General features: G+C 41.2%; 1 protein-coding gene across 1 annotated transcript; it reads left to right on the top strand.

The window, feature by feature from the left end:
• The first annotated feature begins 4,123 nt into the window (after positions 1–4,123).
• Positions 4,124–27,983, top strand: FZD6 (frizzled class receptor 6). The gene is made up of 6 exons (XM_074145277.1): positions 4,124–4,303; positions 19,728–19,924; positions 22,366–23,383; positions 25,487–25,635; positions 26,912–27,340; positions 27,827–27,983. Exons 1-6 carry the CDS (start codon positions 4,124–4,126, stop codon positions 27,981–27,983), a joined length of 2,130 nt encoding a protein of 709 aa, XP_074001378.1.

Below are 27,983 nucleotides of genomic sequence, written 5' to 3' on the forward strand. Positions count from 1 at the left end.
CAGGAGAAAGCTCAAGCCAGCGTACAGCCGCTAGTGTGCAGGCTCCAAGCACTAAAACCACACACACACGTACCCCTTGTGTCTTAGACATAGGCTTCTTTCTGACAACTGCCAACCATTTGAGATCCTTCCTCCCTAATGCATGAGCATGTGGGGCACTAACGTGCTCCCACAGCAGGTAAACGTGGTCACGTTGCTGTTTACCTTTCCTGGAGGGATGTCCCCACAAAAATTTGAAGGAGAAAAGGGTGCTTCAGTGCATAGCCCAGGTAAACTGCCAATGTTTCTGCCGAGGACGGGTTTAAGCTGTTGGATGGAGCGTGGGCAGATGACCTGTTCCACCATGTCTGTCACACAAGCAGAAGGAGCCAGCAGAGCTTGGAACAGAGCTGCTGTTGGCCACTGCTGAAACCTCCTCTGCTACATTTGTCAAAAGGCATCTGAAGATGACCTAGGATTTAAACAAGGCTCTAAATCACTTAAACTCTTTGTAGTAAAAATTGCTACACTATAAATATTTGAAGTGGCACCAGAGAAAGGTCAGCAAATTAATATTACATTAACTGAAATGTTAACAATATCTCCAGTGCCAGGTGAGAAAAGCACTTACACATCCAAATAGTTGCATCCCTAATCAGCAATGTATTTGAGCACATGCTTAAAACACTTTATGATACTTTAAGGTGCTTTGCTAGATACCAGTGAGAGTGCCCACATTCCTCACTCTGGTTAGTCAAGACCTTTATAGAGCCAGAAACAAATATATTCAGATCATGGCTCTGAGAACTAACCTCTGGAATAACTTGCTTAGCAACTAGGTTGTGAGCAAAGAAAGTATATTAATAAGGTGATTGAAGAAAGGGCTTATCCTTCCTTCTCTCTGTCTTTTTCCATCACCTAACAAAAACATGAGTCTTTAAGGAAGGAAAACCATGCTATTTAGCCATATCTGTTTTTCAGATAATTTATGTATGAAAATGCATTCTGATGGAAAGAACTACGCCATCACTTTATATAATGCCATATTTATACAGTATTACACTAGCAGAGCTCTATTTTAGCAGAGTTTAGCAGTCTTAGTTCCTCACAATATCCTATTTTCAGGTGCTTGTTTCGAAGTTTTCACTTCGACAAATTTTTGTGGTTTGGCTGAAATTTCCACACCTTAGATTTTTGTCTGGTTGTTTCAGCAAAATTTCTTATTAAGCTTTCATGAAAATCAGGTAAGACATGCTGGTTTTCTCATATTAAAATTGTAACAGAAGCTTGTCTGAGAATTAGTCCACTCTACATACTGGGAAGCAGAGACTTTTCACTTGGTACAGATGGTCCTAGGTAATTCTGCTGCTGTTTCCATGAAAACGCTTGTAGGCTTAGTCAATGAAACTAGAAAGGAAAGAGAATTCAGTAGAAATCTGCTGGACTGTGAATCTGCATGGAACACATCCTGTCCCTGCAAGGTTTCAGCATATCTGAGGAACTGATGGTGTTCCTGGAGTGGAAAGCAACTCAGCAGCTTCATCAAGGGCTGAGCAAGAACTTCTCTACAGTGGCTTCTCCAGTCTTAGAGACTCTCTCTTGCATGCTCTCTCCTGGTGCTCTCACTGCCAGACCCACACAGCTTGCAGGCTCTCAGAGCTCATGAAAAGAAAAATCTAATACTTCTAGAATGGGAAGGAGCTACTGAGAGAGACTAGGACTAAAGCCAGCTGGAGGATGAGAACTGGAGCCATGACAAAGGATAATGTAGGTGAGTGTTTTCATACCGTAGAGCACATTAACTTCCACAACCTGCAAACAACATTTCATTTAACATCACCGGTGAAACCTGCTGGGAAAATGTTGGTCACCTCCCGATTCAGCTGCTTGTTTGTACAGCAAATTTAACTCCAGCTATCAAGTAACTCCATTTGCTCAAATGGCAGAGCTATGTGTATCTGCAGCAGGTAGGTATAATCCTCCTCATGATTCATACAGGTGCTAAAATGGCTTCACGCAAGGGAATCTGGAGGGGTTCTGCGTTTCTGTCGAGTGACACAGGAAATGATACACATAAGAGCTGTATGAAGAGAGGGTTTTTAGATGCTTGTGGTCCTCTGAACAACCACGTGCAGTTTCACACTTTCCACCGTGCATGGACGGACTCTCTGGGTAAACGTGCCTGACTCTGCATGGTCTACCTTGGGGCACACTAGCAGAAAGGCAGCATTGCCTGAACGTCGTCAAACCATTTCTGAACCTGGTTTGCATGTCTCGGCATCTGGTGTTTCCTGTTCCAGTCCTGGAGCGCAGAGTGAGTTGCATGGCTGAACAGCAGGCTGATGAGACCCTGGGTGGCTCCACGCTGGGAAATTCGGTCATCTCTGCCTAGTAACCTTTAGTATTACTATAGTTTGGTCTCAGGCCTGTGTTTGCAAACACAGCTAAGCACAGCTGGACCTCAGTCTGGAGAAGAGAAGGTTCCGGGGAGACCATACAGCAGCCTTCCAGTATCTGAAGGGGGCCTGTGAGAAAGCTGGAGAGGGACTTTTTACAAGGGCATGTAGTGGTAGGATGAGGGTTAACGGTTTTAAGCTGAAAGAAGGGAGATTGAGATTAGATATTTGGAAGAAATTCTTTACAATATTTAAAGAAATTCTTTAGGTGGTGAGACACTGGAACAGGTTGCCCAGAGAAGTTGTGGGTGCCCCATCCCTGGAAGTGTTCAAGGCCAGGCTGGATGGGGCTTTCAGCACCGTGGTCTAGTGGGAGGTGTCCCTGCCCATGGCAGGGGGTTGGGACTAGATGATCTTTAAGGTCCCTTCCAATCGAAACCATTCTATGGCTCTATGTATTTGATGAGTGTGGTCTCAGACAGCGGCAGGACAGTTCGCACATCCTTGAGCCGGGTCTCTGGAAGACAGCGGTACCGTGAGCACCACAGCCACCGCGGTGCTCCTCCTGCCTCTGAACACTGTCCTCCCCTTTCCTCAGCAAACACCTCCGATCACCTCCCGGTCCGTCATGACATTCCGCCGTTCCGCACCGCCTTCTAACATCAACCTCCTCCTCAGCCTTAAGCCTCACCTAACGGCCCTCCGCACCCCTCATCTCCTGAGGACTCGGGCATTTCTCGCAGGCCGGTGGCGGCGAGGGGTCGGCCCCGCCGTGAAGGGACGGGACGAGCCGGCCCTCACCTGCCCGCCCCGCCCCCGCCCGCCAAGTATCGCGCGAGCGCCCCCCCGCTCCCCCCGACGCCACATCCTGTCGGTGGCGCCGGGCGGCCGCGGCCATCGCAGCCGCGGCGGGGAGGGGGCGGCTGCCGGGCCGGCCCGGGTGAGTGCGGCGGGTCCCGTCCCGTCCCGTCCCGTCTCCGGGGAGTAGCGGCTCCTTCTCGGAGCGGCGCCCCGGGGCGTCCGCCGAAGGGGAGAAGCGTCCGCCGGGAGGCGGGTCCCGGTGAGGGGGCGGCGGGGGCGCGGCCCGGGCGTGGCGGGGATGCGGCGCCGAGGCGAGCCCCGGCTCCTGGGCCGACTTCTCGGCCGGCTTCCCCGCCCGGCCCCGCGGGCGCCGCTTCCCAGGGCGGGGCTGGGAACCGAGCGCCGACAGCGGGGCGTTGGGAGCAGCGGTGGCTCCGGGGCCCGGGCGGGAGCGGTGGCCAAACGTACCGCTCCCCGTGGGCGAGGCGGCGCTCCGCGGGACGGGCCGCGCCGCGGGCACTGCGGGGTACTTGGGGGTCGGGGGCGGCCGCGGGCGCTGCCCCGGCGAAGCGGGGTACGGGGGGTGCGGTGCGGTCCCGGCCGGAGCTGCCCTGTGTCCTGCGGGCCTGTGAGGAGGCCGAGTTCGGCCTTGGGACAGGGGGGGGGGTCGCGGGGCGGGATGTTCCTGCTGTTAATTACTCTGTCCTGTCTTTTCCCGCTTCTGCAGCGTACAGGCTCGAGGAAGAAGGGGTTTAGTGCAATTGCGGTCAGCCAAGATGGGGAAATGCCTAAAGGAGCGGTGAGGAGTCTGATCGTCTGCCTTGCTGCCCGTGTCCTTGCCTTGCGCTGGAGCCAGCAGAGGAAGATGTGTGTTTTTGCCCTTGTGCAAAGGCGGTGTGTCTAACTACTGAGCAGAGCTATGTGCTGAAGTTGGAGATCCTGACAAAATGGGAGTACTTGCATTCTCTGCGACTTGCAGCTTACTTCTAACTCTGGTGCGAGGGCACAGTTTATTCACCTGTGAGCCGATTACTATTTCCAGATGTTCAGGAATGCCTTACAATATGACTTTTTTCCCAAACATCATGGGACACTATGATCAGGACACGGCTGCTCTCCAAATGGAGGTAAGTTCTCCCACCCCTACTGTAGTACGTAAACATAAATGCTTTGAAACAGCCTTTTTTGTCATTGATAAGTGGTTTGTTGTATCTGTTGCACTGGATGACAAGGCAGACAATGTTTAGTGGCTAGGTGTTTCTTTAAATCTTTTTTGGAGTGCACTAGAGCTGTTGGGTTGTGTAAGCACTGTGTAAGGGAGTTACAGACGCCTTCCCCCTCCTCTCCCCACTGCCTTGGATCCTGTATTAGAAGTGGAAGAGGAATGGGTGTAGCACAGCAGCGTGACTATTCAGAGCTCTTTGGCAGAGCTGATCACGTATAGCCCAGGTATCTCACTGATACACAGAGCAATTTTTGAAGTTCTCTGGGGATGTAGTGTATGATATCCGGGCCCGCCTGAACTCAGGTAGTGCAAAAACAATGTTAGAAGTTGCTTTTTGTTCCTCACTTAGCTTATGTCTACTGAGGAGAGGTCCCTAAACTTATTCTCCATTGTGGCTTTTGCATTCTGTTGTCTTCTGACTGGATGCTGAAACTTCTGACTGAAAGAGCAACGTTCTTCTTTTTTTTTTTTTTTTTTTTTTTTAACTGAAAACAAACATTTTTCTTACCTGAACTGTCTGTAACACATGGCTCCCTTGAGAATATGCCACCTTGTGGAAAGGCTTTGCCGATAGCAATAGCTCTAAAGGGTGAGAGCCTCTCTGGGTAAGAGGCTTGTAAAACAAGTTTTAAACCTGTTTTAGTAATGGCTTTTTCAGTGGTAAGAGGAGGGGGAACACCTTAACAGAGGTCTTGAAAAGCTTACCTTTTCTCTGTGTAAGCTTCACACACTCGGTGCTGTGCAGAGTGCAAAACAGAAGTGAGTTGAAAATTAAGAAGTTTCTGGTTTAAAAAAACCCAAACATATAGGTGGTATTGAAGGTGGCTACTATTACTAAAATCTTATTTGCAATCTTATTTGCATATTCTTTACTGAGCTTGGGGGAGGAGCTTGGTTCAGTTGCCAAGACCTTTTTTTTAGTGTTGTTTGGGATAGTCAGGATTCCCTGCTTGGCCTCTAGCTGCCAGCCTGGAAGGCTGCAGGCTTTGGTCTCGTGTCGTGTTTGCCAGCCCAGTGCAGATGTGTGGGAAATTCTGGTGCCAAGTGTTAAGACACCTGTATTCAAGCAACTGAATTCAGCTGCAGATCTCAGATAAATTGCGGGCTTTTAAATTGGAAGGCAGGCTATAGTCTTCAGTTGCAGTCTCTGTGCAGTGCCTTCTCCAGCCGTTTGTCAGGAATGCTTTCTACAGCATCTGCCACTTTATCTTGTCAGGTATACTGCTGGTTCTTGGTGTGTCTTAACTACAACTGTTGAGCCAGCTTTTGTCAGTATTTGTGCCTTCCAGTCATGCTGCTGTTACAACAGAGAGACCACAGAGCCATTTTTTCAGTTTGCTATGACTGACTTTTCTGAACTGTCAGGAACTTGTGCCTGGTGCATGCTTTCTGTGTGGAAGAAGTTCCTTCTGGAAAGGGTTCATGGCTTACCTGTTCTCATACAGCTACTTCATAAAAACTGCGTGGTAGTGAGAAGTTTTGGGGTTTTCTTTCTTTTTCCATCCTGTCTCCCTTACAGCCATCTCTGACTGTTGCAGTGGTTGATCAGTACTCAGCCAGCGGACTTGGTTGCTATGTCAAACTGTGTCTATTAAGATTTGATTTCCCTACCCTATTTCATTTGCTTCCTAGTGTCCTGTCATTGCCACTGTCTGGCCTCTAATTTGTTACACCTCGCTACTGTAGTGTTGTGCAGACATTTCTAAACTCCCTGATGTGCATGTGGGCTGATCTGTCTGCCTTTATTTGTGATTCAGCAGTGCTGATTGACTGCTTGGTCAAACTGAATTTTTAAGACAGCTGCCTTACTGGTGAAAGGGTAAGGAAGCTTCCCCCCGTTCTGTATGTAGCTTGTTTTGAATCTGTTGTTAGCGGTTTGATTGGAATTAATATGGTAAGCTTAGGGCAGTTAATTGCTGGGCCTTTTCTCTGAGGGAGACCAGTGCATACCAATGTCACTTAACACATTTTATTGTGATTCTACATGGTATTTGGTAATGGCACCAGTATAGTTAGTTTGTCCATGGTTGCCTGTGACAGGGAAACTTCTCAGGACTGGCAAAGGGTTCTACTTTTCAGAGGACTTGGTGTTGCGGCAGAGGAGGAGGAGCTATTGACTTCTGGAATATTGTTTAATTTCACTTTGCAGCCATAAAGAGCCAGTGGATTGGGAGGTGGAGGAGACTTCTGTGGTTTTAAGAGCTTGCATTTTTCTGTAATTGGTAGTCCAAACTTCGTTCATACCAAAGAAAGAATTTTAATAGTGTGTTGGTTAAAACTTCTTTCTTTTGATCCTTAGTAGGAATGCTTAAAGGCTTTAATTCCATTTCTCCCTTCCCACTCCCCTCACCACAGCCTGTTCTCAAGACTGGGCATGGTTTTAGGATGTAAACACTGGGGTTGAGATTCAGGCTTGTAATATTTTCCTCACTTTATCTTAACTGACTGTCAGCAAGCTGCTTAATTGTACAGTTTCAGGGAAGATGGTCGAGAATTTTTCAAGAAACCAAAGTATTTTGTGCAGAAATTACTTTGATGCTAGTCCTGTTTTCTGCTGCTGTCCCCTCTGGAAACTTCTTCCCATTACTTATTTAGAGCGTTTACTCCCAGAAAGTGTTGTCAAGGGGACAAGTGTCTCCTGAAGGTGAAGTTCGCTCTCCAAAACAGTGGTAACTCTCTCCTATATCCCACTCTCAAGGCCCTGCAGGTGTGTTCTGCTGTGGTGAGTCTTACAGCCAGAAGAGCTATGCTTTCCGTCTGCTGGAGCGCTAAGACTTCTTTACACTTTCTCTGCTTTCTGGGATGGTGTTAAATTAGCATTTCTGGGATGGTGTCTTCATAGTAATCCTCTAGTTGAGGATCATATGGACCCACTGTCTCAGGTGGTGATTGTCTGCCAGGAAATCAGCTGGAGCACCAGTGTCATGTATCAGCTCTTCAAAATGATGTGCTATAAATCAGTATAATGAACTGATTAGAGCAGGAAAAAAGGACTAACTCAATCTTATGGCCTCTGTTATGGGTGTTCTGTCTAGTGATCATAGTCCCTCTGGGATCTTATTTTCTGCAATAGAAAATGCATAATTTCCAGTTGCTCCCTCCATTCCCCTCTTTTTTTTTTTTTTAATTTTATTCTAAGCATTTGACTTGGATTGAGTTTAAGCTACTTGATTTTTGCTTTATATTTGGATTAGTTTTGTTTATACAACAAATGCGGATTTTTGGAAAGTAAAACCACATGACTGGTGTGAAGTTTTGGGTTCTTGTGTATTAGCTAAATAGCTAGTTGACAGTGGAATCTAATTATTTGCAGATGCTTACAATATGCATATCTCAAAGCAGCTTAGCAGTAACACTGCTAATATTACTAGTAGCTCAGGTTGGGAGGCTGAAGACCTAGGGTATGTCTAGTGACATGGATGGACGTAGCAGAACAGCTGGTTCGTTATGGCTATACTTAAATAGCTGTAACTCCCCCTCGTGGTCATCCTCCAAACCAAATTATTTCAAATTCCAAAGTAATCCCAACTTTAACTCTCCTGGGATAGGTGGTCAACATAATGCCTTATTATTATTAAGGCGTTATTCCAGGAAGGCAGAGGCTATTACTGTGTTGTAACTTTTTGTTCATATCTCTTAATCTGTGCTGCAGTTCTGGAATGTGTCTACTGTAGACAAGCCCTTAAGACTTCCTGACCTGGGTAGGATCTCCAGGTCTGTAGAAGTACAAAGACAAAAGGCTTGCCAGTGAGTTTTTAAAGCAGACTATACAAAACACTGGAAAATGTCCCACAGAGAACAATGAAGTACCTCAGAGGCTGGAAAAATAATTCAGTAGTGAGTTTTCCGTTCAGTTCTGAGTTCGTGACCATGTGCCAGAATGTGTGTGTGTGTGTCTGTGTGTTCGGTGCAGCTGGCTGCGGCAGCGGGAGGAATTGTGTGAGAACTAGGGTCAGTTTAAACTAACAAAACCAGTTTGAAGGAGATTAAGAAGTGCCTTCAAAAGCTTAATACTGAAGTTCTGTGGGTTATAATTTCTAATGTAATCACTTAATTTGCTTTCACTAAATAGAAGTTTACAATTAATTCAATATGAAGATACTTCCAGCCAATGGTCCAGGAAGGGAGTGCATGGGATAGGGGATGTCGTCAAATGTCAGTGCTGTCTTTTCCAGTGTGACAATGCAATGATTAAATATGACAATTTCTAAAACTGCCAATCTGTCAGCTTTTTAGTTCTACTCCATTTCAAAGGAGAGGGTAGGAGTGTCTGCACCACAAAGCTTGCTGCCACCTTCTTTCTCACTATCTGTTAGCTGTTGATTTGCCAGCCCTATGGGGCAGACATGGTTGCTTTGTCTCCTGTTGCCTTTTTGGACCTTTTCACCTTTTCTCTGTATTCAGCTGTGACTGCTGCATCACAGTAGTAATTTGCTTGCCAGAGGAAAAGATGCATATGTCTGCCCTCTTCTCCTGAACTACATAGTGGAGACTTGCTTTCTGCTTAGCTGTTAGCGGAAGGGGAGGTGTGCAGGGGAGCATAAGAGCTGTGTAGACAGCCACTGTGAATGAGGGGGGAGAAACTTGCTACGATACAGAGACACAAGGGACAGGCCTGGATACTCAAGTCTTTGCAGGACAGAAAGGATGTCCTCTTACCAAAGATATCTCCTCCTTTCCATCGCTGTAGTGAGACAGATGAGAACTTCCTGGGGAAAAAAAAAGAATCATCCATCTTTCCTGCACTTAAACTTCTGATAGGTCAAGATATTTCAGAGAATAACCGCATCCTTCCCAGTTTGGCCCATGCTGTGTTCCCCAGAGGGCCTGCACAACCGATTTCTTCAGTCCCAGTAACTACTGCCACAGAGCACTTAGTGGCCAAACTCTCCACACGTTTATTCTGCATACAAAAATTAAAAGCAGCTTTTCGGAGATTGGCTGTACCTACCCAGCCTCATGATGGCCTAGCAATACCTGGTTACCTGGAGTCTGTGTCCCAGCTCCATACTGCACATGAGCTAATGCTCCTGCTAGGATGGTATGAGGTGCACATTTTTAGCAAAGTTTAAGAATCCGGCTGGGTAGGGGATCTCTCTGAGGAGCACCCCTGGAGCTACAAACAAAATGTTACATGCTGAACGTTAAAGTGGCCCACAGATCATAAGATGAAAGGGTAGAAGAAAAAAAAGGTGGCCTTGATTTTTTTTTTTTTTTTTTTTTTTTTTTTTTTTTTTTTTTTTAGAATAGGAGAAATAGGAAAGATAAGAAGGAAAAGGCACCATGGCCAACAAAATGAGCTCTGTGGGCTAACGGTAAGGAAACATTGGCTAATAACAGGCATTCAGAACTGGGCAGAACAGCAGGCGTCCCAGCAATGTCCTTGCTGTGTCGAGCATGCTGCCTGCCACCCTCCCTTGGGTGCTTAGGTGCCTGTGGGTGGGGGTGAACAGGAGTTATTGTTAAGGATGGAAGTCTCTCTAGGGTTGGGTTGACTTCTTATAGGCCTTTATGCGTTTGCCCCACTGGTTGTCACTACAGTCAATAGTTTGGTAGTTCTGGAGGGAAGGTCTCCTGCAGAAATTGCCACCCCTGTCACATGTCTAAAGCCTCCTGATCCTTTACCAGGATGAGCAGGGTAGGCCAAGAGCTGCTCTGGTCCCTTTCCATGTCCTTGGTGGGCCTGTCAGTGACTACTTGTCCAGTGTTGTTTCTCTGCCTGCCTTCCCCAGTGCCCCCCTGGCTGCAAGGTGCTGCAGCATCACCTCAGGGGTCACCCCCCACAGGGTACGTACTGCCTTTTGCCTGCAGCAGTCTAGGAGTGAGATGCTGGGGGAAGGGGCAGAAGGTAGAGGTGCCAGTATTCCTCTGATAAGGAGGTGGGTGCATCCTCCTCTTTATCAGAGGCACCTGTGAAGGAGAGTGAAAGCAAACTTGAGTCTTTGACTGCCTGTGAGGTTACAGTACAATAGCATGGCTTGTGAGATCCTTACAGCCCCCAGCTGTTCATGGGAAGATTTCTGCAGTGTGATGGAGGTGCTGGGGCTGTACCTGGCTCCTGTGAGGGGTGGGTGAAAGCTCACACCGGGTTTTCCCATCAAGTAGTGATGTTATCTCTGCTTCCTGAATGCTGTAATTGTTTTTCTCAGGTGCCTCTCTGTGTGGACATCAGATGCGGAAACTGCTTTTGAGGACCTTGTGAAGTACCTGGAAGCTGGGCATCACAAGTTCCTGTTTTAATAGCCAGTCCCCTCTGTGGATCTGGCTCTTGATTGCTTTACTTGATGTCACAGACATCTGACAGAAGTTTGTTCGAGATGATCAATCCTGTCATGACTGAGGTTGTCCTGATTTAGTTTATGCGTGAAGTAGGCAAGGAGGAAAGGGTCATACAAGGTTACTGCTCTGGTTACTTGGGTGGTGCTGTTCTGCTGAAGTGCATCCATCTCTACACTCACAAAGACAGGGGAAAAGTGAACCTGGTCTGACTTTTTTGGAACCAGTGCAGTAACGACTTCTGCTGGAATTCCCTTCAAGTGAGTGAGTTTTTCTATAGGTAGCTGGCAGTCTATCAACAGTATTACTGGTAATTTTCTAAATAGTATTCTACACAAAAAGTTCAGTAATAAATCCATTTGCTGCTGTAATACATGGCAAATGCGTGAAGAATTTAAGATTATTTTGAAAAACTTGAGCTACCACAGTCCAGATGTAATGAAGCTCTGTCTAGACTTTAGATGTTTGAGGGCCCACAGTGTACTTCCCTTCAGTTAACTTGTATTTATCTGTCTTTCATGCTCTGTATAGTATACATGGAGATAAAACCATATATAATTGAAAGCTTTGCATAAATAGTTCAGTTCTGTAATGCTTGGGAAAACTTTCTCATGTTTGTTTTGAACTGTAAATTGCAGAGGCTGGAATATCTACAGTTTAAGTCAAGCTATAATTTAGGTCAGTACCACAGAATGCAGTGAATTTTGCTAGTAAGCCATTTTGGAAAGTACTGGAATACTAGTACTTTAGTTTGTTTCAGAATAACTTCTTAGTGAGATGTAATATTCCTGTTTATATTGCTTCTAACCTCAGTTAAGAAATATAGGGATATATGTATTTTTATTTTGTGCTTAAGAAATATTTAAAGGGAGACCATGAAACTGAGTTGTTTTACTACAGAAATAAATTCTGTAGTTGCTAGTTAATGCAAAACAGTCCAGAGCTCATAGAAGTAAAGAGCAGAATAGCCTGCTTTATCTTTCTGTGTATGTGTCTGTGTATACTGGCAATAGCAAGTTTAATGCCCAGTTGTGGTGGTAGAGTGGTTTTTTGGTTTTTGTTTTGCTTTTTTTTAAAATAAGTGAGCCTCTTGCTGCCCTACTGACCTTTGAAAACTTTCTCCCATGTGCCTTGTCCTTACTCTCCTTGGATTTCTCATTAACAGTCCCATCAACTTCAAACAGCCAGTATGAAGGTTCACAACTGAGTATGTATCAAAGTATACTGCATATAGAGGTGTAGGGGTGAATGAGTTTACAAATATAATATATTGAATGTTTAGATGACGAGTAAATCAGCTCATGGAGCAGTTGCACAGCCTGCGATCTGAACTGAGGCCTGGCTGGTTCAGCTTGAGGCGGGTGAGGAGAGTCTGGTGCCCCGGGTCTTCACTGCAGGGGCATCTGGGTGCTAGCCAGTCGGTCCCTGGGCCACTGGAGTTCACAGCACAGCATTTTTAAGGGCAGCTGCCGCCTGACTTCGCCTTCTAAGTTATGATGCCTCAGCTGCTGATAGGTGAGCAGCTCCCACACCTGTATGGCTCTGGGAGGAGCAGGCTGCCGGGCACAGTTCAGCTTGTCAGCTCTGGAAAGTGAAGCTGTCCCCACGCTTTGTTCAGAGCCCTGAAGTGACTCCTTGCCTTTGAAAGTCCAAGTGCATGCATTGCCTTTGCTGCACAGATGAAGGACAAAGATGAAAGTTCCTATCTTTGCAAACATCTTCCATTGCAGAACAGCATTGTTTGGTCCACTTGCTTTTTTTTTACTACACTTCCCTTTCTTTCTTTTTTATCTCCGCCCCGAACTCTAGATTGTCCTCGAGTAGGAAACTTGAACTTTTTGTGTCTTTTAAACTACTGGGGTAACCTGACTTCTACTCTGACAAAAGATTGCATTCTTACTTCTGTAAATGCTAGACTGATTACATTTAAAAATGTTTGACAAATTAAACATGATTGTATTTGTCTTAATTCTATTTTGAAAGCTGTAGAAAGTAATGCCGCTTGGTTTAAAAGTAGCTTATTTTAATAAGGGAAATGATTCATGTGCTGTCAATGGTTTTCTTTTACCTATGTCAAATTAGCATGCATTAATGATGCATATCAAATTTTTATATATTCATATCTAAAATATTTTATTCCTATCAGTGAATTTTAGTCCTGAAAAACTTTTTTCTTGGAGGAGTTACGCATATAATTTTGACTGAGGTTAGAAAATACAGATTAGGACTGATACTTGCTGCTGGTACCAATAGTCGATTATTGCCCACAGCTCAGGTGGTAACGTGAAGTATTTGCCCCGCTTCCCACCCAGATCAATAGCAAATTGGTTCATACCATCTTCATTGGCAGTTTAAAGGATGGTTGACACTGCACTAATGCTCCTTAGCTGCACCCACATTTTTGGTTTGCAGCTCTGCTCTTGAGGTAGCAACTTCTAGCAGACATGTAGCAACAGGATGCTGACATTTAAACTGCCTTAACCTCCTGAGTTTCTAAATCCTTACATACCAACTTAAAAGCATCTTTAACTTGCCTTTGATCTAAATCCATCAATATAGCAGCCAATTGGAAGAACCGAGTCTTTTCTCAACGTTGCTTTGAATCTAATCAAACTTGAAAATTTCATCCTTCATTTAGCTTCATGAGTTAGGACATTTATTTATCGTGACTTAATTAATTGTGCATGAATTAGGAGTCAGGGTTTCTTGGCAGCTGATTCACTGTGGCCATGAGCAAATTATCGCCCTTGCCAGCCCATCTGGGAATTGTGTGAAGGCATTGATATCTCTGGGTATGATGCTAATGGCGTTTGCATCCAGTTGAGAATAGCTTCACTGAAACAATAGTGTAGGATTAAATCAGCCGTGCCATACTTGTTTCCCTGTTTTTAATTGAAACAGATTATCATTATAAAAGTGGCTAAAGATACCATGAAGATTAATTATTAGTGTAGCTCTGTGAGTATAAAGAGTAATTGCTGCCTATTCTTTTGAGACCATTTATATACACCATGGATGACAGTGGCTGTATTTCCTACATATCGCATATGAAAAATACATGATAAATACTGTGTTTAGTTTTGAGGTTGTACTTTAATTCTATAATGACACTCACTTGACGGTAATTGTGTTTGAGTCTGGTGCTATAAATTATTAATCATTATTTATTTATTGTTAAGGTGAAGTGTTATTTCCTGTAAAGCAGGTAAATAGTTCCATGAATAGCAATGTGTATCTTTAACATATTAGGAAGGCATCTGGGGTACACAGTGTAGTAGGATTGTAGAAATTGAGATTTAAGTGTTTGCTTCCACGATTGTCACTTACACAACTGTGTGTTTCAAGGTTGTAATGTTGCTTTAGGTCATAAGATGCATATCAAATCATGAAACCAGTACTGTCGCTTAACAGCAAGACAGCTGGTGTCTCCCATGGTTTACCTTAGTTAACCCCAGTGTTAACTAAGTGAAATGTTGTAACTTGGTAACTAGACCTCAGTGATCGGGAGAGCAGGTTGTTACTGCCTTAAATAACCGGCTTTAATGGCTGAACAAAGGCTCTGGTCTTCTGTATATCTCAGCAATTCAGGATATTTCCTGTCTCTTACAATCAAGGTTTACCATAGCTGATTGTAACAAAGACCTCGGTGTTTTGATCCACTGTTTTCTATATAACATAAACATTTCTGTGACATTAATCAGCAGAGTACAGGAAAACATTTTCACTTACTTGTTTTGACATACGTTAGTAGTTATTGTACATCCCAACCCTACAGACATCTGATCATCCCTGCTAATACTTTTCTCTAGGATAAAACTGAAATGAGGTAGGACAGAGCATCTGCACTGTCTGCCCGGAATAACGAATTTGTTTCTGTTGTGTCTTGGACTTGTAAGCCTGCTAAGCACAGTACAGAGAACCATGCTGAGTGTGAGATTCACATACAGTGCTGGCTTGCAATTTACTTGTTGGCAAAGAGCGTGTTTGCGCCTAGGCATTTGTTCTGTGCTCTGCACCCTTTGTTTTCACTTGTCTCAGTTGTGTTATTGTTTGTAGGACCACACCATAACTGAATTTCTGAGATTAGCCTGGCTTTTTGCCTCTGGATAAAATATAATACAGACATACTTTGTAAAGAATCTAGGATTTAGTACGGAGTTGGTGTTTTGTTCAGTGCAGAGGATATTATCACTGGTTTGCTTCGTGGGGTTCAGTTCAGACCCTTTGCACTGGGAGGTTTCTGCACGTGGCCCTCTCGTTCTCTGCACTGACAACACGGTGGAAAGTTTGTGTTTCACAGCCCTCGGTTCTTCACTGCTATTGCTTGGGGCAGCGCTTCTCCTGGTGTTACAGACTGCATCATCTTCAGCTTCATGCTTGTGATTAGTTTGTTGGAGGTTTGCTTGGTAGATTGTTAGTGTGTTCTAGATTGCCTCACATTAACTGGTAGCTTTTTCTCATTGGCAGGAAGATGAGAATTTATATTTTAGGACTTGTATTGGCTTTGTGAAGCTCCATTCTTGGTTTTAAAATAGCCTAGTTTCACTCTATTTTTAGCACTGCTGTCACCACCAGATCTGCAGGTTTTCATCTCTGTTCTTCATGTGACAGGACAATGGTTGCTAATGCTAGATATGCCAAGTGTCTCTTCATGTGTTTGTGCCACCTGCACATCCTGGCCTTCCTGAAGAGGAGAGGAACATAGTATTAGATTCTAGATTCTCCAGTTTGGTGAATCTGCGGGTTTAATCTTGGACTCGGATGCTCAAACGTGAACATATGCGTATGTGCCAGTTACCCAGCTAACCACTGGGGTAAAACATGGTTGGTGGTTGGGACACCCATGATCCAGATAATACAGCCTTGAAGTGACCAATTCATACTCTCAGTGAGCTTGTGATCTCGGTTTTACACTTTTTGCTTACACACTACACAGCAGTAGGAGTGAATACTTTGGGTTTGGTGAGATTTTGCTTGTATGGTCTGTCAGAAAATGCAGACCTATTATTTTCTATAATGAAACATTTCCAAATTGGCTATCTGGAAGTGAAGCCCACATTTAAAGATACATAATTGTTAGCAGAGTTCCAGGCACAATTCATGACCTTTTTTGCTGTTCTTAAATGGTAAAAGTAGGCAGTGTCTGAAAATAAGTCTGTATTTTACAAATCCTATTTTTGTGTGCTTGAGGTGAAGTTTTACATTTTATGGAGTTTTTTGGTTGAGGGAAATCATTGCATTAAAGTGGTTTTTTTTTGATGGACTCAGTAACTTTGTTTAAAGGGGTGATTCAGCCTGCATATTATACTTCAATTTTCAAAAAGGCTTTGATGTTACCATAACCTATGTTTTTTGAGAAACTATGCAGGTAACCCAAGGGGAATTTGCTTTTCCAATGTCTACCTAAAGAACAGGAAGAAGAGTAGGAGTAAATGTTTTGTCGCAAAGTAGGGTATGAAATAATTGGCTGGTAATTTGGTCCTACAGCAAATAAATGGCTAGGGTGGTTCCCCATACTCATCTGTACTGAAACCTCCGAGACATAACCAACTCATAAATTGACCTGGAAGTGGGTTGGATAGTGAATTTGCTAAGAAAAAAAAAATTACTAAAGAGTTGCTGAAAGGTCTTGTGATAGATGCAATTGGACAATAAAATGGTAGGTGAGATTTAGGGATGGTAAATGCAGAGTAATGAATAAAGGGAAAGATAACCCCCACTATTCGTACAATTAGGTGTGCACGGTACTGTATTAGTTACTGTCATTCAGAAAAGAGTCTTTGTCATCACTCTGCGTGGTTCTGTGGAAATATGAAGTCAGTATTAAAATGTAGTGAAGGCAAACTATATTATTGAAGGAGTAGGAATCAAAATGTAAAACATTATTATGCTGATATATACATATAATACATAAAAGATAGCTGGAAGGCAAAATGGCATGGAAAAAGTAGAGTGTAATATATTAACTGTCAAAACACAAACTAGGTTGCAAAACCAGGAGTTAAAATAACCAAATAAAATGCAGTATTTTCTCAGCAGTGTGTGATTATGCAATATAACTTACTGCTGTAGTATTTTACAAAGAGTATAAGCATAAATGGTTGAAAAAGGGATTCGATGTGCTCTAGGAAGAAAGGAGGTCTGTTGGTGTCTCTTCAACACAAGGCTGGTGTTATAAACTGCTGCTTGTAAAGTTTCCTAAACCATTGCGTGTTGGAAACTGGGAGGGGTGTCAGCTTGTTGTCTTGTTTTCCCCCCTTGCCGACTCAGAAGATGCTTGTATTTTCAGAACACCAGACATCCCGCTCTTAATTTGGGCTTCCAGGTGTTAAAAGATAAATATTATTAGCAAGCTGAAATAAATACTGTGAGAACAGTTATTCCTCAGCCAAGTCCTTGGACTTCTACTCTGATTATATTAGAGGCTGAGCATAGCTTCCTTCCTACAGTTTGCATTTATCTGTGTTAGGGTAGTTTTGCACTTAAACAAAATATGTTCTTTAAACAACAGTATTTAGCCAATAACAACATACTGTAGTAAAACTCTTGAAAGCATTTAATTTTTGCTTGTCATTACTTATCTCTAATATACAGTATTACTGTGTGGTGATTCTTGTGATACTTTAGCTTTTAGGTGTTTTCATGTAACAGAAATTCTGTTAGAACGATAAAGTTGATTTTACGTCCAGACTTTCTTCACCAGACATCACTTTCTTTATACTAATTTTCTGTATCAGGGGAGCAAACTTACAAAATATGGCGTTATTAGCTATGTTGGAAAATGCTATTTTAAAATTGTTAGCTGCTAATCAAAATAGCTAGTGGAATCTCTCTTTAGATAAAGTTGGTTTCATAGATAAGAATATTGGGGGTTTTTTTAATTCTTAACTTTCTAGAGAAAATACTGTTCTCTTACCTAAGTCCGCAAAAGTTCTTGACTGGCACCTCAAAACTTTCTGTAGAAAACTAATTTTATTTTTTATCGACTGAGATGAACTCTACAAGACTTAATTTCAAAAGTAAACTCAGTTTCTATAGTAGATGTATATGATTACCCAGGCTATTATCTTTTTTATACTAAGTGCCAGGAAGAACAGAGCTAACATAAATTAAACATTGGAGCAAATAAATTTTAATTAAAAAGAAAACAAGCATCATAATTGTGCAAAGGAAATGTAATTCATTTTGAGTTAACTCCTTACTATTTTTTTCATCTGAAGCCGCGTAGCATTTAGGAAGTAATCCAACTCATGGGACTGTAGCATATTATACCAGAACTGCACTTCTCTCCTTGTCATAAAATACTCAAGCCTTGGGTTCCTGTGAAAGCAGCTCCAGAGCAGACATCCAGAGGGGGGATCAGACTTCTGTGCGCCTGCTGTAATGGCATCTGCAGACACGGCACACAGCCGGAGTGCTCTGAGGGATGCCAACATTTTTTTGGTTTTTCATAAAGCATTTTACTGTTATTACTCTGCCTTATCTTCTCCCTTCCCCCCCTACCCTCCCCACACATTCCTATGTTTATTATTGAGGTCCCATGAGGATTTGTAGATACTGCATTTTTGAAGGGGAAAACTTATTTATCAATGTTTTTCCTTTTAAACTATATATTTAGTAGTAAGACTTGCTTTTGGGATATGGGTGTATATATATTTGGGATACTTGAAAGGTATTCTGGGCTTAGAAGTTAATCCTTCCTTTACCAGTCATTGGTTGAATATTTGAGAGATGTAGCTGTTAACGGCAAAGAATTAAATCAAATTCTTCCTAAATAAAAACCTTACTAAAAAGTCCGCCCTCTTAAAAAAATTCGTGCAGTGTCCCTATTTATCAGCACACTTCAAAGTGTGTTAAATACTTCTTCAGCTTTTATGATGCCTGAATTTGACTATTTACGTGTGATACAGAGATTCCTTTTTCCTGAAATACAAGAAGGATTTAATCAAAAAGCCTACGTAAAAGGAACTGGCGATGCCTGGTACCTTGTGGCCCTGGCTGATCTGTGATCTCGTATCCACCTGTAGTCACCAACAGGTCACCAGTGCGTGGTTGGCTTCTTCAGTTTTATTTCTGCCTGCTCTCGCTAAGGTGAGGGCCTGCTTAGGCAGCCCCCCCGGCACCTCCGTTCCCTCCTCTTGGCTCCACTGCTTTAGATATGCAGCCCACTCAGAGGTACCAGAGCGCGGCTGGCGATGCTGTCAGGAAAATGACTTGCAAAAATGAAGGAACGACAGCATCTGGTTTGTCTGAATTTTTTACACACTGCAGTATTTTGGCTAAAATAATAATTTTCCCTAATGATAAAATTGATAAAAAGGTAGAGAAGGAAGGCTGGGTTTTTTCCTTAAAAGCCTGTCTGTAAATAATGGATTTAATTAATTTTTGAGGGAAAAAAAAAAAAAGTTGCATTAAATTTCATTGTATGAATTCTCTAGTGAGAGCAGTCATCAGTTATTCATTGCTTGGTGCTCAGTAGTACAGGTAGAGGAATTCTCAGTCGTGTTGAGGTTTTGAAATGCAGTGTTTCAAAAATGAGGAACAATGATATTTGGACCTCATTAATCAAAAAAACCCCAAACCTCTTGAGAATGAGAGAAGACAATAAGTGCAAGATACAGCTTAGGACTGGAAATGTAATTTAACAGGAACTACAGGGCCAGACACACCTTTGAAGATCTCAGGGCCCTTATTTAGAAGCTGGCTGGTGAATGTAGGGTAAAATATTAAGTTCCCATTTTTTAAAAAAATCATGGACTTTCATAATACCTTTCAGATTTCTAATATTGTCAAACAGGAAAAATCAGGTTTGAATAGTTACAGATTGGCCAAGATCCCGGGACAGGGGCTGGGCTAGAAGTGCTTCTCACTGCTCAGGGCCGCTGGGTTTTGCTCTTTCAAAACTGCTGAACAAACGCTATTTGCTGTCATTTCTATCATATTTTTAAACATACAGGGGAACAAATGTGAGCCATAGTGATGAAAATTAGTTTTGATGCCTTGAATTATCTTTTTAATACTACTAACCAAAGCCTTTTTCTTCCCTCTAGCCTTTTCTTCCGCTTATGAATCTTCACTGTTCACCAGACGTCCACACATTTCTGTGCAAAGCCTTTGTCCCTGCCTGCCTGGAGCAAGTTCATGTGATTCACCCTTGTCGGAGCCTCTGTGAGAAAGTGTATTCTGACTGTAAGAAGTTGATGGACACTTTTGCAATCGCATGGCCTGAAGAGCTGGAATGTAGCAGGTGGGGTATTTTTCATGTTGACAGGTGGTGGGGGTGATATTTTCATATTTGACCTAGACTGAGTCGAAAATCTGAGGCAAAATGTTAATATCACCTTGCTTTAGCTTCCCCATCACTGGTGACCCTACAGCGCTTATGCACAGGACTATTTTTTTATGAAAACTTTTTCATTGATCTAATGATCACCTGCATTTCCTGCTTGTGACTTTTTTGCAACAAAGTTCTGCAGCAGTTCTTTTCCGTATTCAGATCCCTGCAAAAAGAAGCTTTTTACTATAAGTTTCTTAAAATTTAAATATTAAATATTTCAGCATAGATTGTGCTTTGGTTTCTGATGTCTAAACTAGGAATGATCATACTTACTTCACGGGGGTTTTATAAGTAATTGCTAATAAAATAATGAAATATAAAATATCCTGTATTTGAATGGACACAGAGCTTTAAATAGTAGAAACCGCATCTTATTCCTAACCACTTAAATGTGCAAATTCAATCTTGTGTTGCTTTTCCTCTACTGCCTGCCAAAAGTCTCTTTTTTAAAAGTTTCACCTTTTTCTCCAGGGTGTTCATGTATCTGTTCCAGAGAGAAGACAGTTAATAGTAAATTTGGGGAAAGGATGAGTCTCTATATATTAAATAGAAACCACTGAAAACACTCCAGTGTAATCTTCTTGATTCTGACCTTCAACTGCAGATATTTATGAGTTATTAAAGCCAGATGTTGGTTGTTTGTTTTTTTTTTAACACACGTCGGGGCAAGAAGCGCAGGAAAGGAGCAGAGAGTGGAAACTCAAATCGTTTTTCTAACCCTCATGCAGTTGCTAATCTGTGATAGGGCTGAGGGAGGGCTGGGACAGTAGTCCTGTGCTATGATCCTTGGTAGAAACCTGTATCGGAGTGAATATGACAGATGGCATTAATAGTATTGCCCTTAGTTCTGCAGAAAAATTGAAGTTGTGGGGTTTTAAAAACAAGAAGGCATCAACTTCTGTGCAACAGTAGTGCCGCTCAGCGCAGCAAATGTCTTCAAGAGTTGCTTTGAAAAATTAGGAAAATTACAAGTGAATCCAGTTATTCAATATGTCTTTCAAATGGCATTTAAATTAAATTACATTTTTGCAGGAATCATTGCAGCTTAAAATTGTTCTACTACTGCTAGCATTTATTGAAAATGAACCTGCTCTGTTCGTGTATGAAATGATCTCTGCCCAATAGCTGATGTAAAGAAGTCCGTGTAATGCAGGATGTTCTTACAACAGCAGAGATCATGCTGCTGGACCCCATGGAAGAGGAGCTGGCGTGAGGATGGGCAGTAGCTGCAATCCTGACATTCACACTATTGTATTGTTACAGGCATGCATAATGCCTGTTAAGACATGGGTAAATAAAGTCCACACTGTTTCCGCACATGCTGGTGTGGCCCATGGTTAATAAAAGAATCTGCTACAAAATCAGTTTTCTTAATGATTAGTCTGCATTTATTTGGACAGCATGATAATGCAGAGAAACAAAGAACTGAAGGTTTTTTTAGCTCAAGCTGAGCTTGCAAAGTGACACTGAGGAATTCGTAATAGCATTTGACAAAGAATGTTTTGAGATAACAGAATCTGATTTTAAAAGCTAGAATGCAAAACTTGTTCTTTTTAAATACATGCTTCAATTTGGAATGTATATAAAAATAAATCCCTTTTTGAGTAAATGCTTGCTTGTTTGAAGTGTACTTGCATAATGTAGTTTGAAGATGTGTCCATCACTGTTTATACTATATTAAGCACATAAAAAGGTCACATATTGTGTCCTATTAAACCCTTGAGCTACTGAGTCTTGTGCAATTTAAAAATGAACATTATGGAGCTAGAAAAAGAAATGCTAAAATAGTGATCATTTTTTACAATGCTTATCTCTTTCTGCTTTTTCAATTAGGTGGGTTTATTGCTGATGACAATGATATATCACTGTAACAATTATTATAATAATCATATACTAGTAATCACTTAATTCTAGATACTGTCAGTCTTCTTTCTTTGTTCCTTGACTGAAGCTTGCATTTTGACAAGACCGTTGGCTGTCTCCAACAGTCTGTTGTTATCCAGATTTTAAAAAAGGAAAACTACTGTAAATATTTTCATGTACATACATGAACGTTTAGTAGAATTTGAGAATCTAAAAGAAAAATTGCAATTTGAGTGATGTTTCATAAGCAATAAAACAATAGCTAGAGAACAGCAGGTTTGAATAGTCTTTTAACTGACAAAATTTGAAGTCTGTTTTGTAAAATGCCATCTGATTTTTTCACATAATATTCATATAATGCACATTTTGCATTATCTACAAAATTTAACAGGGTTCAAAATGAGGTTTTTTTTTTCTTTTTTCTGAGAAGTAGTTATAGTTGAGAATGAGGGATATTAAGACATTTCCTCTTCTATTTGTTTATGTAGACTAGTCAATTGTGATGAGACTGTTCCTGCCACTGCTGCTGTAACCACAGACTTACATGGAACTCGGAAGACCCCAGGCCAGGCCCGAAGGGATTATGGATTCTGGTGTCCACGGCACTTGCACACCACCAATGGACAAGGCTACAAGTTTCTGGGAATTGACCAGTGCGCACCCCCGTGTCCCAATATGTACTTCAAAAATTATGAATTGGATGTTGCGAAAAGCTTCATTGGAATAGTTTCAATTTTTTGTCTCTGTGCTACGCTTTTCACATTCCTGACTTTTCTGATTGATGTTAAAAGGTTTAGGTACCCAGAGAGGCCGATCATATACTACTCCGTCTGTTACAGCATAGTCTCCCTAATGTACTTCATTGGGTTTTTACTTGGGAACAGAACTGCCTGTAACAAGGCAGATGATAAGTTAGAAATCGGTGAAACAGTTGTTCTTGGCTCCCAAAACAAAGCCTGTACTTTCCTTTTCATGGTTTTGTATTTTTTCACTATGGCAGGAACTATATGGTGGGTGATTCTTACAATCACTTGGTTCCTTGCAGCGGGAAGAAAATGGAGCTGTGAAGCTATTGCACAAAAGGCCATGTGGTTCCATGCAGTTGCGTGGGGAATACCTGGTTTTCTAACCATCATGCTCCTTGCGATGAACAAAGTTGAAGGGGACAATATCAGTGGAGTTTGTTTTGTGGGTCTCTACGATCTGGATGCCTCTCTGTACTTTGTGCTTTTGCCCCTGTGCCTTTGTGTGTTTTTCGGTCTCTCTCTTCTTTTAGCTGGTATTATTTCTTTAAATCATGTGCGGCAAGTCATACAGCACGATGGCAGAAACCAGGAGAAACTAAAGAAATTTATGATCCGAATTGGAGTTTTTAGTGGGTTATACCTGGTGCCGCTTGTAGCACTTCTTGGATGTTATGTCTATGAACTGGTGAACCGGAAAATCTGGGAGACGACTTGGGTATTTGACCACTGTGACCAGTACCATATTCCTTGTCCTTACCAGGCAAGTAGCAGTTTCCTTTATAAATAATACCGGAAAGTAAATTTAACAGAAACCCTTATGCATCACCGTATCTACTCTGCAGTTAGTAAATTATTTTCACATTAAGTAATCAGTTCAAGAAATGTAGTGATTAGTTGCTTTTTAAGTCAAAATCAGTGGTATCATACTTTTGCTTTGAAATTTTTCACTAATATTGATAGCACTCACCAATTAAATTCCAGCTCGTAGCTCTAAAGGGAATATGTAATCTTTACAATATTTTAATTTCACATTACAAATTGTGTTGGGGGGAGGATCATTCTTCACAGTACCTATTCCTAAAAGTTAGTTGCTCAGTATTTGGGTGCCTAGCTCAGTATCAAAGTACCTAAGGTGACTTTCTATCAGTTGATGCTGAAATAATGATTCCTGAAAATTGAGTCTAAATTGGATTTAAAATGCTGCTCTTAACCATAGATTTAAAATCACTTTCTTCTTTTTTTTCTTCGAAGTGTAGAGTTGTAAACACTTGAAATTACAAAACAAATTTCCAGTATACTTTTTTCCATGATAGCTGGCGTTTGCAGGCTGATTTTCAGTAATGTGAAGAAATCTTTTTAAAAAACAACCAAACAAAAAACCCCAAATAAATAAAATAAACAAAACAAAACAAACCCAACAGCAACCCAACAGCACTTTAAATTGCAGAGGTGTATAATATTTGACTCTTAAAAAAACCAACTTCTTTGGAAAGGCTTTTAAAGTAAATCTGCCATGTTCAGTGCTGTCTGTGGATTAAATCTTTAGTAAGTACATAAAACTCCCTGCAATCGCAAGTAATTTGTGGTTTGTTTCTTTCCATTTAAGAACAAACATAAAAGGAGACACCATCACTAAGAGAAATGCAGGTGTCTCTTGTCGTCTTTCATTGCTTTGCACTTAACCATCTATGTTTTTCCTGCAATAAGCTGTCATTACACAGAGCAATATAAACAGAGGCATTGTGGAATGATAATCTGTAGATCCTTCTGCATTCTTAAACATCCTCTGTATCCTCTGTGTTGAAGTCAGTGTAGCACAGCTCACAGACTTCTTCATTATTTTTGCTTCCGTTACCATTCTTAACGAGCACATCTCATCTTCAGTGCGTTTACGCTGAGCTCTGTAAAAACTTAAATGGTCTAAAATACATAAGGCTGAAAACAAGGCTTTTATGCTTTTTTTTTTTTTAAAAAAAAAACAAAACACACCTTGGTTTGTAGTGCTTAAATATAACAGCTTGGTATAATAACACAGAAGGAACGTGTATTCTCAGCCTTTAATTAACCTACTGGAAAGAGTAAATAGCAACAGGGAATGTTACACAAAGACATACTTAAGTGGAATCTGTCCCTATAATAAACAGCGTGTGCTGACTATGGAGGAGCTTGAAGTAGCGAGCATGGCCTTGGCTTACCTGAGCTTCTTTGTAGCCTTTTATTACATTGGTTACTTAAACTGAAGTTTGTTTTTGTTTGGTTTTGATCTGGCCAATGTTACCTGGCTAAAAAAATAGTGACTTTCATAGATGGGACTGGCAGATAAGCCAGGTAATGTAAATTAAATTTGCAGCATGGAAGCAGAAGATAATAATCTCTTACTGGGTTAAATGTCTCTGCTCCTATGATCCTGTTCTGCAAATAGGTGGATTAATTTTGCAATAAACAGAAAACTACTATGTAGTTCCCTGTGGCTCCATGAAGATACTGTCTAATCTGATTAACTCCCAACTCATCCACTTACTGTTTCTTTTAAGTTGAAGGGATAAATCTTATGCATACATACTATCTCTGAAGAACATGATTCCTATTACTGTTACCCCCCAAATTATCTTTCCTTTCAATTTAAAAGAAAAATATTTCCTTCTGACTAATCTCCTCTCTGTGTATTCAGCTGTAGGCATTAACAAGGTCTGACTTGACTGTACATGTCTAACATTTGTCCGCAGCACAAGCCTCAACAAAGAACAACAGCCATAAGGAGAGAGTCTCTCTTTTACATAATTTATTTGATTTCTGCATTTAAAAAAATAAATCGGCGAGTATATTTTCTTCTTTGCATTTATTAAATTTCGTTATCTTCTAGGCAAAGGCACTAGCAAGACCAGAAATATTTTTGTTTCTGATGAAATACTTGCTGACATTAATTGTTGGCATATCTCCAGTCTTCTGGGTGGGAAGTAAAAAGACCTGTTCTGAATGGGCCAATTTCTTCAACAGAAATCGCAAAAGAGAGTAAGAACAACTATTATTTTTTTTTATTCCTGTTTTTAAAGTGTTTACTTAAAAATAAGTTGGATTTCAGACATGTTTCTTTAAATATAGCTCAGGTAATCAAAATGTCCTTAGAACCCTTCTTTTTTGGAGTCTAAATGCTGCATATGGGCATCAGCAAAATGCTGTTGGAGTCTGAAGTTTTACATATGCAGTGACCTTTTGACAACATTCTCTGACAATAGAAAATGTTTTCCTCTGCTGATTTGTTCTTTTTCATAGAGCGAAAGACATTTTGTTGTGTTTAGCGCTGGCTAATACATCTCTGGTTTCCAGTTGAATGAGGGAAGATAATTTCAGCCATCAATTTAGATTCTTTCACGTGTTCCGACTGCTTCATTTGGCACAGTGCTTAGCTGTGTTTGCTGTCATGCAATAATAGCATCCTCTGCTTTTCTCCTCTGCCAGGCTTGTTTTTTTTTAAAATTAATTTTCGTTGAACTCTCCTTAGTATCACTTCTATTGTCTTAATCTACTGTTCCTTTTTTTTTTCTGAAACAGAATAATTCAGTTCCGTTACTTAATTTTAGAAAATCTATATCTATGGATTTAAACAGATTATAAATGACATCTCCATTTCTTGTAGTTGTCATTTTTTTAAATTCCTTTTAATTCCTTGATTATTTCTTTTTAGGTTATCTGTGTTACTCATAAATTATACATCTTTTTATTTTTTTTGGATTTCCCAAGGCAGCAGTCCTTAAGCTCCTTTTATTTTGCGTCTACATTCCTTGATGGTGAGCTTATAGCTTCCTTTCCCTCTCCTCTCTTTTTCCACTTCCTGTATAATTTTTTTGTGTGTTTCAGGTGTTAACTACTTTCAGCTATAAGAATTTAAAAATAATGAAGTCAGTTTTATAATACTTACCTTTTTTCATGTGAATGAGGTTTACTTTACAGAAAGTTAGTTTGATAATACAGCTGCTTATGAGCTAATCCTGCTTTCCTCTCTTAGATGATTAATGTACTGAAGTCATTGGACCTACTTGCAGAAGTAAGAAATGTAGAAATCTGCTTTATTTAATTGTTCCACAGACATAATTACATTGGAGCCATTATGATCAGACTTTTTTTTTTCTCTTCTTTTCACATACAATTTTTTTCCTTGGGTTCATTTAACATCCAGCTCAGATTGCATCGTTGGTTGCTGCTTTTTTACGTTTTTGTGTACAAAGCTGTATTACATTATACCTGAGGTTATCCTCTTCATTCAGTTACATGCTTGTATTTCTTTCAGTCCAATCAGCGAGAGTCGAAGAGTGCTGCAAGAATCATGCGAATTTTTCTTGAGGCACAATTCCAAAGTTAAACATAAAAAGAAGCACTACAAATCAACTTCACACAGATTGAAAGTCATTTCGAAGTCAATGGGGACTAGTACGGGTGGCACAACAAATCATGGAACTTCTGCGGTAGCAATCACTAATCATGATTACTTAAGCCAAGAAACTGTTGCAGAAATTAAAACCTCTCCAGAGACATCTGAGAAAGAGATAGAGGCAGACGGAATATCAGCCCGAAGGGTCGAGGAGGGTGAAAACAGTGGAGATCAAATGTTATCTAGTCCTAAACTGACTGTGGATCAGGTGGAAAAAAGAAACAAAGCCGATAGCACATGTGATATGACTAGCTTGACTGAGAGCATGAAGAGAGTAGGTGAAGGAAGGTAAGCCTCCTTAACTCAGTCTCTTGCTTGTTTATGCGTATTACGGCTATTTTTGTAAGTTCTCTATTTCTTCTCTCTGCAGAATCAGTATATTCTCAGTAGACAACTAACCCTCAGTAGCTGTTAAGAGTACTGTAATTCTTACAAACTGTTTCACATAGCCGTGCATCTTTAGCATATGGGCTATTTTACGTTTTTGTAGGATTATTCTTTTCCTTTTAAGCGTTGAGAGCTTGTAGGATGTTTTTGTATTGTTGAACGGCGACCCTCAAGAAATGTGTTTCTGCAATGCAGTCATGTTGAGACGTGAAAAAGAACAATGGTGACCCTAAACTTGGAAAAGTATACAGAACTGTATTGACTTCTCTTGAAAGCAATATAGCTTAAGATATATTATAATTTCATTGCTAAAAATGTATTTTTTTTCTAGTGTAATGCACTGTGCTTAAAATTGACTCCCTGGGTTTTATTTTTCATTATTTACAGAATAACTCCTAAAAATGATTTTATCGATTCTCCTCCATTACAAAGCAGCTGTTCCCAAATACCTGATGTCTCACAGTCACCTCCCGCATCACTACTTGTCTACTCGGCTTCAGACACTAGAAGAGAGTTGGATTCAGGAAACAGTTCAAACCCTTGA

The sequence above is a fragment of the Numenius arquata genome, chromosome 3 (assembly GCF_964106895.1).
Source record: "Numenius arquata chromosome 3, bNumArq3.hap1.1, whole genome shotgun sequence".
NCBI classification, from domain to species: domain Eukaryota; kingdom Metazoa; phylum Chordata; class Aves; order Charadriiformes; family Scolopacidae; genus Numenius; species Numenius arquata.

Bases quoted from the DNA above. Each gene is read 5' to 3' on its own strand.
- FZD6 (XM_074145277.1), top strand. From the start codon at position 4,124: ATGGGAGTACTTGCATTCTCTGCGACTTGCAGCTTACTTCTAACTCTG. The intron at 25,636-26,911 runs GTAAGAACAACT...TATTTCTTTCAG, and splicing joins AACAGAAATCGCAAAAGAGA to TCCAATCAGCGAGAGTCGAA. The intron at 27,341-27,826 runs GTAAGCCTCCTT...CATTATTTACAG, and splicing joins AAGAGAGTAGGTGAAGGAAG to AATAACTCCTAAAAATGATT.